Source organism: Diaporthe amygdali, assembly GCF_026229845.1.
Source record: "Diaporthe amygdali strain CAA958 chromosome Unknown NODE_5_length_1802954_cov_64_987939, whole genome shotgun sequence".
In the NCBI taxonomy this organism is placed as follows: domain Eukaryota; kingdom Fungi; phylum Ascomycota; class Sordariomycetes; order Diaporthales; family Diaporthaceae; genus Diaporthe; species Diaporthe amygdali.
In genome coordinates this window covers 185,915-202,336 of record NW_026517025.1, presented here as the reverse complement: position 1 = coordinate 202,336, position 16,422 = coordinate 185,915, and the positions used below count along the sequence as shown (strand labels likewise).

The 16,422-nt window shown below is 58.5% G+C and overlaps 3 protein-coding genes across 3 annotated transcripts; 2 read left to right on the top strand and 1 right to left on the bottom strand.

The window, feature by feature from the left end:
* Positions 1-665: 665 nt before the first annotated feature.
* J7T55_015205 (methylthioribose-1-phosphate isomerase) lies at positions 666-1,943 on the top strand (the record flags this gene model as incomplete). Its single annotated transcript, XM_053139418.1, has 2 exons — positions 666-873; positions 958-1,943. The coding sequence occupies 2 exons, from the start codon at positions 666-668 to the stop codon at positions 1,941-1,943; spliced, it is 1,194 nt and encodes a 397-aa protein (XP_052996933.1).
* Positions 1,944-5,230: 3,287 nt separating this feature from the next.
* Positions 5,231-7,000, top strand: J7T55_015203 (fad binding domain containing protein; the record flags this gene model as incomplete). The annotated part of the gene is made up of 3 exons (XM_053139417.1): positions 5,231-5,416; positions 5,478-6,537; positions 6,624-7,000. The coding sequence occupies 3 exons, from the start codon at positions 5,231-5,233 to the stop codon at positions 6,998-7,000; spliced, it is 1,623 nt and encodes a 540-aa protein (XP_052996932.1).
* An 818-nt stretch (positions 7,001-7,818) lies between these two features.
* J7T55_015202 (uncharacterized protein) lies at positions 7,819-16,027 on the bottom strand (the record flags this gene model as incomplete). Its single annotated transcript, XM_053139416.1, has 3 exons — positions 7,819-15,189; positions 15,313-15,611; positions 15,709-16,027. 3 exons carry the CDS (start codon positions 16,025-16,027, stop codon positions 7,819-7,821), a joined length of 7,989 nt encoding a protein of 2,662 aa, XP_052996931.1.
* Positions 16,028-16,422: the final 395 nt, after the last annotated feature.

The window sequence follows — 16,422 nt, the reverse complement described above, 5'->3', positions numbered from 1 at the left end:
AGCGTTCATTAGTATTAGGGAGTTGCCCGAGGGAGCTTATTGGACACCTCAGTGGACAAATGTGTTCCCTCATTTTTAGCTGAACCAAGATTCATTCCCACGACTAGGAGGGAGTCAAAAAATATGGAAATTCCTAAGCAGAATGGAGAAGACTGAGCGGTAGCAGAGTGCTGCTGACATGGCATATCTAGGTAGGTACTTCGTGGGGCACACAGCCCAAATTCAGGCATACACAGTACATTAATAGAACCTTGACTGTCACTCGACGCACAGCGCCCATCTGCTAAGGCTGTCTAGTAAATGCGGAAGTCTTTAATTGAGGACGAGCTCAAGTACCACGTGGATTGCACTAAGCATGGCAAAAAGGGAAAGATATCAAGTCAGGATGCTGTGTTGTGAGGATGCAGAGCGAACCCGCGCAGGAGACCAGGGACCCCTGAAGATTGACGCAAAGCGCGCAGTGAGCTGGAGGGGCAGAACTTTTTCCTCGAGATGGAGGGGTAGCTTTCTCACTCTCACTGCCCAACCCACGCGACTTAGACACCCATCAAGAATCTCATCACACATCTGTGATACTCTAAAACAACCCAGGTCATTTTATTCATTGATTCGAAGACCACTTCACGCAAACCACCTGGAAAATTCCAGCACTCAGTTCGTTCAAGATGGCCAACCTGCAAGCCATCAAGTACACGCGGGGCAGGCTGGACGTGCTGGACCAGCTGAGGCTGCCGCATGAGCACCACTACGACGAGGTGTCGACATGCGAGGAGGCCTTCGACTGCATCAAGTCAATGAGGGTCCGAGGTGCACCAGCCATTGCTATAGTGGCTGCTCTGGCCCTGGCAGTGGAGCTACACCGCGGTGCCTGCAGTCAGTCTCACTCACTTTTGAAGTTTATTTTACTTAGAGGTCACACTGCGTGAAAAGTCATGATAGCTAACACGCGCATTGCAGCCGCCTCATCCGTGGAAGATACAATAAAATACATAGACGGCCGGCTAGACTACCTGAAAGAGTCCCGCCCCACAGCCGTTGACCTGACAAACGCCATCAACCACCTCAAGGCAGCGATCCGCGCGGACCCGCTGGAGACCACCAGCTCAGTGCCGACGCCCACGCCGCAGGCCACCGTCATCGAGACCTTCATCGTCACCGCCGAGGCCATCCTCGCCCGGGACCTGGACACCAACCTGGCCATCGGCGAGCACGGCGCGGCGTGGCTGGCAGGCGTGCACGGCGCGTCGCCGGACAAGCAGATCTCGGTGCTGACGCACTGCAACACGGGCTCGCTGGCGACGTCGGGCCACGGCACGGCGCTGGGCATCATCCGCACGCTGCGGGCCAAGGGCCTGCTGCGGCACGCGTTCTGCACCGAGACGCGCCCCTACAACCAGGGCAGCCGGCTGACGTCGTTCGAGCTGGTCTTCGAGGGCATCCCGTCGACGCTGGTCACGGACTCGATGGCCGCCGCGCTGTTCCGCCTGCGCGGCGCCGACATGAACATCGGCGCCGTGGTCGTCGGCGCCGACCGCGTCGTGCGCAACGGCGACACCGCCAACAAGATCGGCACGTACCAGCTCGCCGTGCTGGCGCGCCACCACGGCGTCAAGTTTGTCGTCGCCGCGCCGACGACGTCGGTCGACCTGGAGACGCTGACGGGCGATGGCATTAAGATCGAGGAGCGCAAGAGCGAGGAGCTCACGCAGATCAGTGGCGCCATTGTGGGCGCTGACGGCACGGTGGACGTCTCTAAGACGGCGAGGGTGGCCATTGCGGACCAGCGGATCGGAGTGTGGAACCCGGCCTTCGATGTCACGCCGGCAGAACTTATCGATGCGATTGTGACGGAGAAGGGGGCGGTGGTCAAAAATGCGGAGGGCAGATTTGATTTCAAGGAGGTCATGCCGGAGCGCTGGGCGAAGGTTGTGGGCGGGCAATGATATAGGGCATGTTAAATGTCCAGCAAACGCGATGATGGCGCACAAAATTACGACAGGTCTTGTTGCCCTCCGTATCTACATTCTGACCTCTCAAACCACCTTGATACCCACTACAATTTTAGAGAATGCAGAATTAGCTTCTGGAAGCCCTCGACAGCGTCCTCGAGATCGCCGACTGTCAGGGCCTCGTTGTCACCGTGGGCGACGAGGATAGTGCCAGGCCCGTAGAGATACCGGGTATGGTTGCCCTCGAGGTGTGGAATGTCAGTGCCGTAGTTAGCGATGATGGTGTCGAAGCCTGCCGGATGATCATTGTTAGCTCTTGTAGTGCTTTGAGTTTACGGCATCTTGGGAAAAACTTACCATCGACATCACAGTCGCAATGCACCACGCCGCCGCCACCAGGGCATTCCACACTCAGTGCCTCATCATCCACAGAAGCTAGCACCTCCTTGATCTTCTCCCGCACAACAGTGTGCCCGGTCTCCTGCGGACCGATCGCAACGCGGCACATCAGACTGGCTGATGCGTGCGCGGGGATAACGTTGAGCGCGATACCTCCCTGCAACAGCCCGATGTTGACAGTAGTATTGCCATACCTCTCGCTGCTCCCCAGATCCGTCTCCAACACCTTCAACAGCCCCTTGAGCAAGACCTCGTTGGCGCTCTTCCCCAGCCATGGGTAGCCGCTGTGGCCTGCCTTCCCCGTGGCCGTCACCTCGCACGACAGCCCGCCCTTGTGGCCGCACGCCAGCTTGTTCTCGGTCGGCTCGCCAAAGATGGCGGCCTTGAAGTTCAGGGAAGACGACTTGGCGCGCTTGGAGAAGGCCTGCATGCCGTCGCCGTACCGCTCCTCGCCTACGACGTATGCCACCATGACATCCTCCGGGGCGAGGTGGCCGCGCGCCAGCAGGTCCTCCACGGCCGTGAGCTGTGCGGCAACGCTGCCCTTCGCGTCGACGGTGCCGCGGCCTGCGATGACGGTGTCTCTTGTCACTTTGCCCTCGGCAATCGAGTATGGTATATGCGGTGGCACAGCGTCGATATGACTGGTCACAAGGACCTTTGGGTCGGGCTTTTTACTGCCTTTGGACGGAGGCCAGGCGACGACATTGATACGGTCTTTGCCCTCGGGAGTGTTATTCCTCGGCTGTACCTTGTCGATGTCGTAGTGCCAGGACCGCGAGATAAAGTAGTCGATCAGAAAGGCGCCGGCGTCATGCTCGGCCCCAGTCGTAGAGGGTATGTCAACGAGCTGTTTGTGCAGGGCAATGAGGTCGTCGCGATAGGAGGGGGCTTTGTCGGCTGTGGGAATGGACTCGACTTCGGCCGGCGGAGGACGGAGGGGCTCAGGTTGGTTGCCATTGCCCAGTGGCTGCTGCTGGGCGAGAATGGACGCAATCACTGGGCTGGAGCTCAGGGCGAGAGAAAGAAGCAAGTTGTTACACAGCATCTTCTTCGGAATTGGACCTGTTGAACAGGTTGGTGGTGGGCTCACGTTGGGGAGCCGAAGAGCTGGAGCTGGAGCTGGAGCTGGAGCTATAGCTATAGCTAAGCTGTGCACAGCGGCACTCACCCCTCATGCTACTCTGCTATTACGTGCTCTGGATCGGCCGTTGATCGGTACCGATACCGGCAAAGCGGCCGCAACAGGGGCCAGGGGCCAATATTGACTTGACATCCTCAACTACATGAGTTGACTTTGTTTGTAGATGGTGCAAGGCCAGTATGGCCCTTCCCGCTCTTGAAAAGCTTTCGTCCATGACTCAAAGCCTCAGACCGAACATATCGCCTTGATGAGGGCGCACGAAAGCTGAACTCATCTTGTGCCCCAGCGTCTTCTGCCACTGGCAAGTCTTTAGGGAGTTGATGAAGTCCCCCGTTCACATCTCCTTTGTTTGGTTCCCGATCCAACAAGAGAGTTCCAACAAGAGCTTCACTATAACTTTGAGTTGGCATGTGAGGGTGCGTGTGAGGGTACGGAGTGCAAATAACCAGTCGCTTGCACATATGCGGATGAACTCTGTAGCTTTCTGGTGCTTAGTATCATGTATTGCTGGTGCGCACATTTCGACATGATCAATGTAGGGTCCTTGGCAGTTTATGTAGGTGATACCAGCCTCAGTTTTGCTCTCCTGCAAGACCCCGGAAGGGCCCTGACTCGATCCCCTTCACTGGCACTGCAAAGGCGTTTTTTCATCCATTCGCGCACAACGAAATTATCCGATCTCTACCACTCAATCCCGCGCTCGGGTAGATCGCTAGAGAACGAGGCCTCGGCGCGTGGTCCAGGCTCGATCATTTGTGCCGGCAAAGCTACTGAGATGCTGGAGAATCTTTTGAGAAATCTATGAACCGGATCCATGGCGTTGAGGAGGTTCGTGAAGGCCCAGGACAGAGGAAAAGCCACGAACCATGTCCGCAGCCAGGGCATTGTTGGTGGACCTACCAACAACGTCGATTAGATGGTGGCCTTCAGTTACTCTGCTGCCACCCCTAATAACTTCTCCTCGTCTTTTGATAAAACGCTAAAATTTAATGCTTCTTTGATATCATTATGGCATGGCTTCATTTCAATAATAATAACATTAAGAGGTTCGAAAGGGCCTGAGTAGGGCGAAGGTTCGGCCGTAGCCCTGCCGGCCCTATACATGTATGTGTGCAATATACATACATTCATCAATTGGGTATTTCCAGATTTTGCAGATATTATCATACAGGTGACAAAATTGAGTATTTTGAAATCAAGAAATCCCCTACCCGCTCCTGACTCCTTGGTCTTACTGATGAGAGAATGAAGAACACGGCCTCTGGTAATTATAGCAAGCTCGCTTCAATTCACTGCGTATCCTGGATGCGAAACTCGAGGTCAACAGCTGTAACCTATGTAGTGTGAACTGCAAGTTCGCTTGGGAATACAGCCAGTCTAAAAATGTGTCAGCCAAGAAAACATAGAGACCAAACACCAAGAAGAATGGAGGCCATCAAGGCGACCACTATTGTCCGCTAGACTTGAGAAGACGTCCAGGAACAATGCAACTACAATGCTGAGTGGTCAGATCTTTGCCTAGTTCCCCTGCAGCATTGGGAGTAAGCCCTTACCAACCGAATGCTCCACGCAGCAACCTCAAAGGGACTATTGTCTCACACAACTCTCAAATCAGCGCCTTAGCACGTAGCAGTGTCCTACGTCTGTATTAGATGGCGAGATTCTTTTCCCCCCCGCCAGCGTCCCCCCCCCCCCCCGCCCCCTAAACAACTCGCACAACAGCGAGCAAAACTTGAGAATGCTATCTTCTCTTTTATTCTCGTTGGCAGTGGCCTCTTCAATCAAGCCCCCCTTTACCTCCGGTCTCGAGTCTGCCGACTTCAATGTCACACAAGCCCTGATCGAACAGGGGGTCAACGTGTCTGCAATCCCCGCACTAGGTACTCTCACAGACCAGAGCTCTGTGTTTGCCTGCAATATTGCCGTAGGTCACTCGCTCCATGTTCTTACTGTCTAATCGATCACTGATACAAATCATTGAATAGTGCCAATCTCTTCAAGCCGTCTATGGCTATGATGCTGTGGAATTGAAGGACGAGGCCAACTACGCCAACTTCACCGGGTCCTTCTGGTCAAAGCTGCAGGCAGAAGTCCACCCTCATTGTATCTTCTACCCCTCGTCAGCATCTGCCGTCTCGGTCCTCGTTCTTATTTCAAGACTGACGCAGTGCCCATTTGCCGTCAAGAGCGGTGGGCATGCCGCCTTCGCCGGAGCCAGCAGCATTGAGGGCGGCGTCACCGTCTCGTTGAAGAAGCTCGACAGCATTGCCTTATCAGCCGATCGTAAAACTGTGTTCATACAGCCTGGGAACACTTGGGGTCATATATACGGTGAATTGGCCAATTACGACCTGTCAGTCATAGGAGGGCGGGTTGCGCCAATAGGCATCGGTGGCTTGACCACTGGAGGAGGCATATCCTTTTTCTCTAACATCTACGGATTTGCATGCGACAATGTCGCCAGTTACGAAGTCGTGACATCGACGGGAGAAGTAATCACTGCAAGCCCAAGACAGCACCCAGACCTATATTGGGCACTTCGAGGTGGGGGAAATAACTTCGGAGTCGTGGTGAACTTCGAACTGGAGACAATCTCTTTGCCCAAAGGTCAAATGTGGGGAGCTTCAAGAGTCTACATGGAAGAACAATTCCCAAAACTCATCGATGCGTTTGCGGGCCTCATCGACGACTCACCCACCGACCCCAATGCTGGGACCTGGGTGGCCTGGATCTTGAACTCGGGGGCCAAGCTCGCGTCCGCCGAGCTCTGGTACGCCCAGCCCAACGGGCACTCTTCGATTTTCGAAAATTTTAACCGCATTCCCGCGGTATCCGACAGTTCTGGGAACAGAAGTCTCGCGAATTATACAGCACAAGTCGCGGAGAGGAACCCGTACGGCTATCGCGAGTGTTACTATGCCACGTCCATCAGGGCATCTCGCGCCGTGGCTCAAGCTGCCACTGATATTTTCTTTGAAGAAGTCGTCGCGGTGTCAGATGTGCCCGGTGCCAACCCTGTAATGGTATGGAAGGGAATTACGGAAGGTGAGTTGACGGTGATGTGTACTCCCTGAAACTTATGGTGCCCGTTCCTTATGCAGATAGGAAATACTGACTGCTTCTCTGCCCAGGGTTGCTCAATGCCACGAAGAAACACGGGGGCAACCCGCTGGGTCTCTCAGCAGAGGACGGGCCCTTCTACCTCATCCAGCTGTCATGTTGGTGGGAGAATGAAGAAGACGACCCAAGAATGTACCGGATGATCTCCACAGTGCTCAAGAGGATCAAGGCTGCAGCTGTGTCAGAGGGCGTCCAGAATGACTGGGTCTATATGAATTACGCAAGTCAATTCCAAGATGTCATCAGCAGCTACGGGGCCGAAAACAAAGCCGCACTGAAAAGTGTTGCAGCCAAATATGATCCAACGGGGGTGTTTCAAAGGCTTCAACCTGGATACTTCAAGCTTGATCGGGCGCCTGTGCCGGATTCGGGTTATTTTTCCTTCTAAGGCACCCTTTCTTAGGCCGTAGCTACCTCTATTCGTTGTCTTTACAGGTACAGAAGAACAGACTGGCGTAGCGGAGCTGAATAGTGGACGATTTGACATAACTGCCCTTTCTGGTGAAATATAGGACATTTACCAATAGGCACAACTTGGACGGTTATCACTCGCCTACAAATGAATTCGAACGTGATGGCTTGTCCATCGAGTCCGATACCTTCCTGCGTTCTAGACTCTTCAATTTCAGTTCTTGAGTGATTTTGAATGGTATCTGAGCTTCGTCATATATCTCATTCAGTTCAACCGCGATGGTGATCGAGAAAAATTCCTCACCGAGTTATCTTAGGTATTACACGCCTTCTTTAATCAAATCATTTCCGTCTACCGCCCCCTATCCCTAGCATCCATTACATCTCCTCTTGCATCGCCGCACTAAATTCCTTCAATACTCAACTAACCGCTTACATTTATTATCGCTGCCCAAACATCAAGTATCCAGAACTCGTCCAATACAAACATTGTTGAGAGCGATAAAATTTGTTCTTCTACATAAATCTACTATTGAAATGTAAAAATTCCTCGACGGAAAAGAAAGAAAAGCTTGCTAGAATGGTATTAAGTTCAATAACTTTAGTCTTCCCTTAAAGTATATTTTTTTAGTATGATTTTTTTTTTTTGAATATTACAAAATGAAAAACATAACACCGTAAATTCGATTAATATACCCATTTTTTTAAGACTTCACAAAAAGCTTTAAATTCTTCAAAGGTATCTAATGTAGTTAAAGTTGTTCTTTTCTCCTATAAGCACTCTATGCAGGAACCTCATGCTTGCTCGGGCTTGCTTATAACTCGTACAAACTTGCTTCCTTTAGCGATGTCACCACTCAAAACCTCCATGCTCTTATTGCCCATGATCTCCAACACGGAAATCTCTGACCCACATTCACTAGCAAGATAGTTCCTGATCTCCATAGCCACCAGCGAGTCCACGCCATAGACGTGAATCGGCTTGCCAACGTCAATATCTGGCTCCGGAATCCGCATCGTGCGACTCAGCCTCTTGACCAGCGCATCGCAGATCACCTCCGCCGCCGCCTCCGGGCTCTCGGCAAACTTGAGCGCATTCGTCACCGACACGCCGCCATCCTGATCCGCTGCGCCACTAGCCGCGCCGCCCGACTCGTCGCTCGCCGACCGCAGCTGCCGAAACAGCGGCGACTTGATGAAGGTCGGCTCGGGCAGCCCGCGCTCCTTGAACACGGACAGCGGAGCCAGGCCCACGCCGATCTGCGGCTGGCCCCAGCGGCCCGCGCGCTCCGCGTCGAGGTGGAACTCGACCAAGCTGAGGAACTCGTCCTCGCGGATGCCGTCGTGCGCGAAGAAGAATAGCGGGTTCTTGTTGAGCGTCTCCTGGTTCTCGGCGACAAAGCCCACGCTCATAATATTGCACAGGTCGATACATGTCGCCGCTAGCCCCTGCGCGCGTCGGTGTATAGCAAGCGCATCCTGGAACGTATTACCCGCCGCGTAGTTGGACTGGCCCCGGTTGCCGACCAGCCCTGCAACGCTACCCAGCATTACGAAGAAGTCCATGTCGGCGGGCAGGTGCTTATGCAGGTTCCACGTGCCCTGCACCTTGGGGCCCAGACACTCTTCCCATTGTGCGTGCGACATGAACTCAAACGCCGAGTCGCGCAACTGCATCGCCCCCTGGATGACGCCTGCGATCCGGGGGAAGCCCAGGCGCGTCACCTCGGCCAGCGCCGCCACCAGCTGCGCCTCGTCGCCGACGTTGCACTTCAGTGCCTCCGCCCGCACGCCCAGGGCGGCCAGCTCGGCGAGCAGCTCGCGCGTCGTCGCGGCGTCGGCGCCTCCGCGCGAGAGGAACACCAGGTTCTTGGCGCCCTGCGCCGGCTGTGCCATCCACTTGGCGATGGACCGCCCGAGCCCGCCCGCGCCGCCGGGCAGCAGGTACGTCGCATCGGGCCGCAGGCGCGTGGGCGCGGGCGGCTTGGGGGTCACCTTGACGAGGTCCTCGGGGTGCGTGGTCAGGACGAGCTTGCCCATGTGCTTGCCCTGCTGGAGGATGCGGAAGGCGTCTTCGATCTCGCCAAACCTGTGCACGTTGAGCGGCCTGCAGGCGTGGAGCTTGCCGGTGGCGTGCAGGTCGATGACGGAGCGCATCATGCGGGAGGCCAGCGGGCGCGCCATTGTGGCTATCTGGGCGAGGTCGACCGCGGTGAATGTGGCGCATCGGCTGAAGGGGAGCATGTCGATCTTGCCGTTGGCCATGATATCGCGTTTACCAATCTCGATGAACCGCCCGAACATGGCCAAACAGTTGAAGGATGCGCGCAGTGCTTCGCCCGAGAGGGAGTTCACGATCACGTCAACGCCCTTACCCTCGGTCATCCGCATAATGCCGTCTGCAAAGGACAAGTCACGGCTGCTAAAGATGTGATCCTCGGCAAGCCCGTACTCGTCCATCAGAAGCTTCCTCTTCTCGCGCGACGACACGGTCGCGTAGACCTCGGCGCCCAGGTGCTTGGCCAGCTGGATCACGGCCTGGCCTGTGCCGCCCGCTGCGGCGTGGACGAGGATAGTCTCGCAAGCTTTAAGACGCGCCACCTCGTAGAGGCAGAAGTACGCCGTCACGAACACGACGGGAATGCTGGCGGCCTCTTCCAACGACATGCTATCCGGGATCTTGGCCAAGAGATCCTGGGGCACCCTCGTGCGGGTTTGGAGGCAGTTGTTGTCGCCATTAAAGACAAAGATGACACGGTCGCCGACCTTGACATCCGTCACCTCAGCACCGACGTGAGTGACAACACCGGCGCCCTCGTAGCCGAGAATGTTGTTCACCAACTCGCCCATGGCCACCATGACGTCGCGGAAGTTCAGGCCCGCCGCCTTGACGTCTACCTGGACCTCGTCGGCCTTGAGAGGCTGCTGCGCGCCCGGCCAGTCAATGAAATGCAGCTTGTCCAAACGTCCCGGCCCCGAGGTGTGGAGCTTCAGGCTGCGATCTGGGTCAGCACCAAGCGCCTGCAGCTGAGGCTGGAGCACGGTCGTCCTCTTTGCGATGAAGTCGTTGACGGGGGGAGCAGCGACGATTCGGGCCGTCTGGACGAAGCCGCCATCAGGACCGCCGACTGCGCCGACAAGGTAGTCGGCATGGCGATCTGGCGACAGGAAAGCTCCGCCGAAATGGTGCTTGAAGATCTTGACAACGTTGGAGACAACAAGCGAGGCCTCGGCAGAGGGCAGATGCAGAAGCAACAGGTCCGAGCCGTCCAGGTCTCTCTCCCAGCGCACGGTGCGAAGCAGGCCTGGTATCAGCGCCATGCGTGGGTTCTCGTGTGGATCGAGCGTGAGCCACAGCAGGCCTCCAGCTGTGGTCAATAGCTGGCGCAGCAGCCCAAACTCGGCCTCGCTAAACGACGACGAGAGGAAGGGCGCGGTGGTCTCCATCGTCACGATACAGCATGTGTTCTTCAGCTTGTGCTGGGCCAGGTCGGCGAATCGGACGACGCTCACGCTGTGCTTGGTGACCTCCCCAACAGCAGAAGCCACAGCCGCAGCCAGGGCGGCGTCCTCGGGCGGCGTGTGCGCAATCACAAACACCCGGCTGATGGCGTCGTCCTCGTCGAGCTGCTTGCCAGCCTCTTCCTCCGCCGGCCGCGTCGCCACAATCATGCTCTGCACGTGCTGCTCATCGCTCAGCGAGTCCCGGAGCTCCAGGACGTTCTCGGTGAAGCCGGCATCGCGCAGCACTCGCTGCCACCCTTTTCCGTCCAGCAGTGGGCCCCAGGGGCGGAAATCCTCTTTACCTGCCCACCAGCCTGCAAGCATGCCGAATACCAGGGGGGACTCGAGGCACCAGAGCTCGGTGGTCTCCTGGAGGAAGACCTTTCCGCTGGGTTTCAGCAGGCTGTTGACGCGGGTCATAGTCTTGGTGATGTCCGAGGTCGCGTGAAGACAGTTTGCTGCGATGATAAGGTCGTACGAGGCCAGGTCGAAGCCCTGCTCTTCAACGTCCCTATCAATATCCAATGTCTTGAACTCGATCACGCCGCCAGCCTTCCACTTGCCGAACTTGGTGGCAGCGGTTTCGAAGAAGCTCGGGCTGATGTCCGTGTACGTATACTTCAGCAGGCGCGAGTCCCCGATGATCCTGGATCCTGTCGGGCAGATGGCCTCGAGGATACTGGTCGTCGTCCCACCCGTTCCGGCACCAATCTCGAGCACCTTGAGGTCTGCGCCCCGCTTGTGGCTCAGCGTCCGGGCATACGCTCCCATCAGGGTGTGGATCTTCTGGGTTCCTATGGCGACGCGGTAGACGCGCTCGAGCATGTCATCCATGCCGAACAGCAGGTGTAGTCCGTCCACGTCGCCGCGGAGGATGGGTGCAATGTCACGCCCCATTCGGCAAATTATCACGGCCTCGGGGTGGCCTGACGCCTCGTACTCGGCAAGGAATTTGTCGCGTGCAGCGGCGTCTTCCACAACAGCCGTCCACGAGGCGTCCTGGCGGAGCACCTTGTTGTTCTTGTAATGATCGGCGATCAGGCGCAGCCAACCTAGATATTTCTGCAAGTGTTCTGGCAACGCCTTCTCGTCTGCAAGCGGCCGCGCCTCGAGCTCCTTGACAGCCGCGATGATCCAGATAGCGCACGCCAGCTGCACGTCCCCGAGCTGCTTCACAGCGGCCTCCTCGAGCGCTGGCGTCTCCAGTGGCCGCAGGGCCTGGCGTATGCAAGCCTCCGCCTCGCCGTTCGCCTCCAGGATGTCCACGTCCGGCTTCCAGTCCAGGTTGAAGCAGATCTCCCGCGCGTCGCCGGCCGCGTCCCCCGCCGTGGTGCTCTCCTGCAGCGGCACGGCCTCGATGCCGCGCATCACGACCCTTACCGGCCTCGAGGCCCCGGCGTCGGTGCTCCAGGCTGTGATGTCCGCCTCGACCCGCTTGTGGCCGACGCGGCCGGCCGCGGCGTGCACGGTCAGCTCCGCGCCGGGCTGGGCCTCGATGCCGGCGCTGACCCACACGCTGCGCATCGCGACGGGCACCATGGGCTCCGTCAGGCGCTCGGCCGAGGCCTGCAGCGCGAAGATGAAGGTGTGCAGGATGCTGTCGAACACGGGCGGGTGGACCACGGAGGCGGCGAGCGCGTTCGCCGGCATCGCGGTGGCGAGGTCGGGGACGCGGACGGTGGCGAGCGACTGGCCGCGCGTCTTGCTGTCGCTGTCGCTGTTGCTGTTAGAGTGCACGCTGGTGATGTTGCGGAACATGGGCCCGAACCCGAGGCCGATGCGCTCGAGCTCCGCATACTTGCTCGCGAGGGCCTCGGTCTGCGGCGCGGTGCAGGCCTGCGTCACGGTAGACAGGAGCTCGCTGTAGTGGTGGCGTCGCGCTGTCTCCTCGCGCCCGCCGTCGATCACGCCCGTGGTGGTGGAGGCGTCGGTCTCGGCGGCGATCTGTCCGCGGCTGTGCTCCAGCCAGGTGTCGTCGTGGGCGCTGAACGACGTGACCTTCCACTCCCACCACAAGCTGCTGTCCGACTGCCGCGACTCGGTGACGCGCCTCATCGAGAACATAGTCTCGGTGTGCTCGTCCTCGCTGACCTGCAGCGCCCGCGAGATGCTCACGTCGCGCAGGTTGAAGCCCAGCGGCACCTCGCCCTTGTCGCTGTACAGCTGCCGCACGGCCTCGATCGCCATCACCAGGTACGTCACGCCGGCCACGACGATGCTGTCCGTGACCTTGTGGTCCCGGAGCCACGGGACCTCGGGCACGCGCAGGTGGTTGCGCCACCTCGGGGCGTCCGGGTCCCAGTCACGCACGGGGGCGCCGAGGACGTCGTGCCGGGCATGCTTGCGGAAACGCCACGCGCGGCTGCTGCGGGATTCCAACCACGAATATGTCTCCTTTGCGTGGTGGAAGGGGTACGGCGGCAAGTCCACCAGCATGGCCGCCTTGCTGCTGCTGCTGCTGCCGCCGGCGCCGTTGACCTTGGGGAGGTCGATCGGCAGGCCCGCCGCAGCCAGGGCGCCGACTGTGTGCAGCGCAGTGGCACAGGCGTGCTTCCCGCGGGTCAAGAGGGACACATAGCGCAGGGCCTTGTAGTTGGGGTCCTCGAGCACGGCGTCGCGCGCGGCCGCCTGCAGCGCGCCGTGCGGGCCGACCTCGACCAGGTGCGACACGGGCAGCTCGGCGCCGCCGCCCACCTTGAGCTGCTTCTTGGCGACGTTGGAGGTGCACAGGGCCACCAGCGCCTGAGAGAACTGGACTGGGGAGACGAGGTTCTGCACCCAGTAGTCGGGGTTGGTCATCTCGCTCGCGGCTATCAGACCACCCGTTACCGAGGACACGACCTGCACATCCGACGGCAGTTCTCGTGCGTGGAGTGTGCCCATTAGCGAGCGGTACTCGTCGGACACGGGAACCATGTGCCGCGAGTGGTACGCCTTGGCCACGCGCAGCTTCCGCGCGAAGAGCTTCTTGCTGCTCGCGGCCTCGACCAGCGCGTCGACCTTGGCCTCGTCTCCCGAGATGGTGAGGCTGTGGGGCGAGTTGTAGCAGGCAATTACCAGCTCCCCGTCGGCGTCGGCGCCGAGCCTCGCCTTGACCTCGGCGATGAGTAGCGCAACCTCGTCCGCGGTGCACCCGATGGCCATCATGGCGCCGCGGATGTTGTCGGCCGCGGGCTTTGCGCTGACGACGCCACGGTAGTACGCGACCTTCCACGCCGACTCGCGGTCCAGGGCGCCCGCCGCGTACGCGGCCCCGATCTCACCGCTCGAGTGCCCAATCACGCGCTTCGGCGCCAGGTTCCAGCTCGCCAGCAGATCGACCAGGGCGACCTGCAGGACGGTGCACAGCGTCTGCGAGTACAGGGGCTGGTCGATCTTGGTGGTCTCCGCGTCACGCTGCGTGAGCTCCTCTAGCACGCTGAAGCCGCCGCCGAGCGTGCTGCCGATGAACTTGTCGGCCTCGGCGACGCTCGCGCGGAAGACATCGTAGGCGAGTAGCTCGCGGCCCATGGCGAACCACTGTGCGCCTTGGCCGGTGAAAATGAAGGCTGCGGCGGGCGTGGTGGCCTTGCCGGGTCGGACGGCACTGGTGCTGGTGGTGGGATCGGTGAGCGCGGCAAGGAGGGACGTGGCTGAGTCGGCGGTGACGGCGAGGCGCCAGGCTAGGCGTGAGCGCCGTTCTGAGAGTGTCGTGGCGAGGCTGGAGAGGTATGTGTCGTCCACTATCGAGGTTCCGTTCTCTGCCGTCTGCTTCTGCAGGTGCTTTGCGAAGCTGGCGAGGACTCGCGAGATGCCCTCTTGTTCGTTGGCAGAGAACAAGAAGATTTTGTGGCCTGCCACGGCTTGCGAACTCTCGTCCTTCCTGGGGCTCGCGAGTGCTGGCGTGCTCGATTTTGTTACATGTAGGTGGCTGCTCTCACCCAGACCTAACCTGTCTAGATAGCTTCTCGCATCGTCCAGCACCAAGTGGGCGTTTGTGCCTCCAAACCCGAAACTGTTGATACTCGCCCGCCGGATCCCCGAGGGCCCTGCCTCGAATGGTGTCGGGGTCAGAGGCAGCTTGAGGCCCCATCTGTCGATCGGTATCCTGGGGTTAATCTTCTCAAAGTTGGTGTTGGGCGGTATCACACCATTTTCCAGCACCAAAACCGTCTTGATCACTTGGGACATACCGGACGCCGCCTCCAGATGGCCAATATTCGTCTTGACAGCGCCCACATACAGCGGCGGCCTGCCCGTCGCTTTCGGCCCCCCGCGCTGGAACACAGCCGCAATGGCGCTGGCCTCAATTGGGTCGCCGGCCGGCGTGCCTGTGAAGTGGCCCTCGAGGAAGCCGGTGTGGTCCGGGTCGAGGTCGTTGCGGGCGTACACGTCGCGTATGAGGCGCTCCTGGGCCGCCCTGCTGGGCAGCGTGATGCCGCCCGTGCCGCGGCCGTCCGAGTTGGCCCCCGTGCCGCGCAGCACGGCGCGGATCACGTTGCCGTCGCGGATGGCCGCCGACACGGGCTTGAGGATCAGCGTGCCCACCCCCTCGCCGCGGCCGTAGCCGTTGGCCCGCGCGTCGAGCGAGAAGCACTTGCCGTCGGGAGACACCATGCCGAGCCCGCTGGCGCGGAACATGAATTCGGGGGACTCAATTATGTTGACGCCGGTGATGATGGACTGTTGGGAGTGGATCAGCAAGTAGCTCTGTTATTATGCGCCCAGGTATTTATCGCCGTGCCGTGGTTGCTCAAGTGTGCGGCACACTCGAGAGGTGGATTTCATTTTGATTTTGGGACGTACCATATCGCTGAACCCGGCCCGCAGGTCTTGGGCTCCTGTGTGCAACGCTACGATACTGCTCGAGCATGCCGTGTCGAGCGTGAAGCTGCTGCCTCTCAGGTCGTAGAACCAGCTTACTCGCGCTGCGAGGATGGCCGCGCTGGTGCCGATCGGTTTGTATTTGACTGACAAGTCCGGATCCTCTTGCAGGATGGAACGTACGTCGTCGGTGAACTGTCCCGCGAATACGCTTGTGTTGCTGCCTTTCATGTCCTCGAGCCGGAGGCCGGCGCTCTCCATTGCCTCGTAGACATTTTCCACTACAATTTTGTGTGTGGTGAGCTTTTTGCTTCAATTTACATGTTTTGTGTGCAGACGTCTCCGCAGATACGTGCTGCTAGGTTGTGAAACACCTACTGACTACCCGCTGCTGAAGATCCATCGTCTCTGTCTCTGTGCGGGTGATGTTGAAGAAGGCCGCGTCGAACTGCTTGCCATTCTGCTCGCCGTCGCGCAGGAAATGCCCGCCCTTCACTATGTTACTCCCCGCGCGCTCCTGCGACGGATGGTAATGTGCATCCTGGTTCCATCTCGTTGCTGGGACTTCCGACCAGGCGGACTTGCCATCCATCAGCAAATCCCACAGTTTTGAGGGACTCGTGGCGTCGCCGGGGAAGCGGCAGGCCATGCCGATGATGGCGATGTCATCGTCGAGATTGGGAACGGTGGACCCCATGGCGGCGTCTTGGAATTGATAATGTTTACGCAGGGGGGTAAGGAAGTGAGGTTAGGTGGTTGAGCACCAAAGCACGCCGATAATCACGAAGTCATCTAAAGTTCAAATCGATCGGTATACAACTTATTGTAAAATCATACGGCACTATATCAACATGAACTCACGATCATCCTCACTAAATGTAATGAGATGACTCAGCAAAAAACGGTCCTTTCACATATTGTATGTCCTCCCAAGATATCGCTGCTCCGCGTCATACAATCGACCCATCTCCGATTATTTTGCGCAAGACTCGGCTGCGGCATGTGGTCTGCTGAGGTGTCCAACCCACAAAATCAACCGAGTCATTGACGCATATCCCCTGTTCAGCCTCGTTTCGGCCCTGATATCTGGGG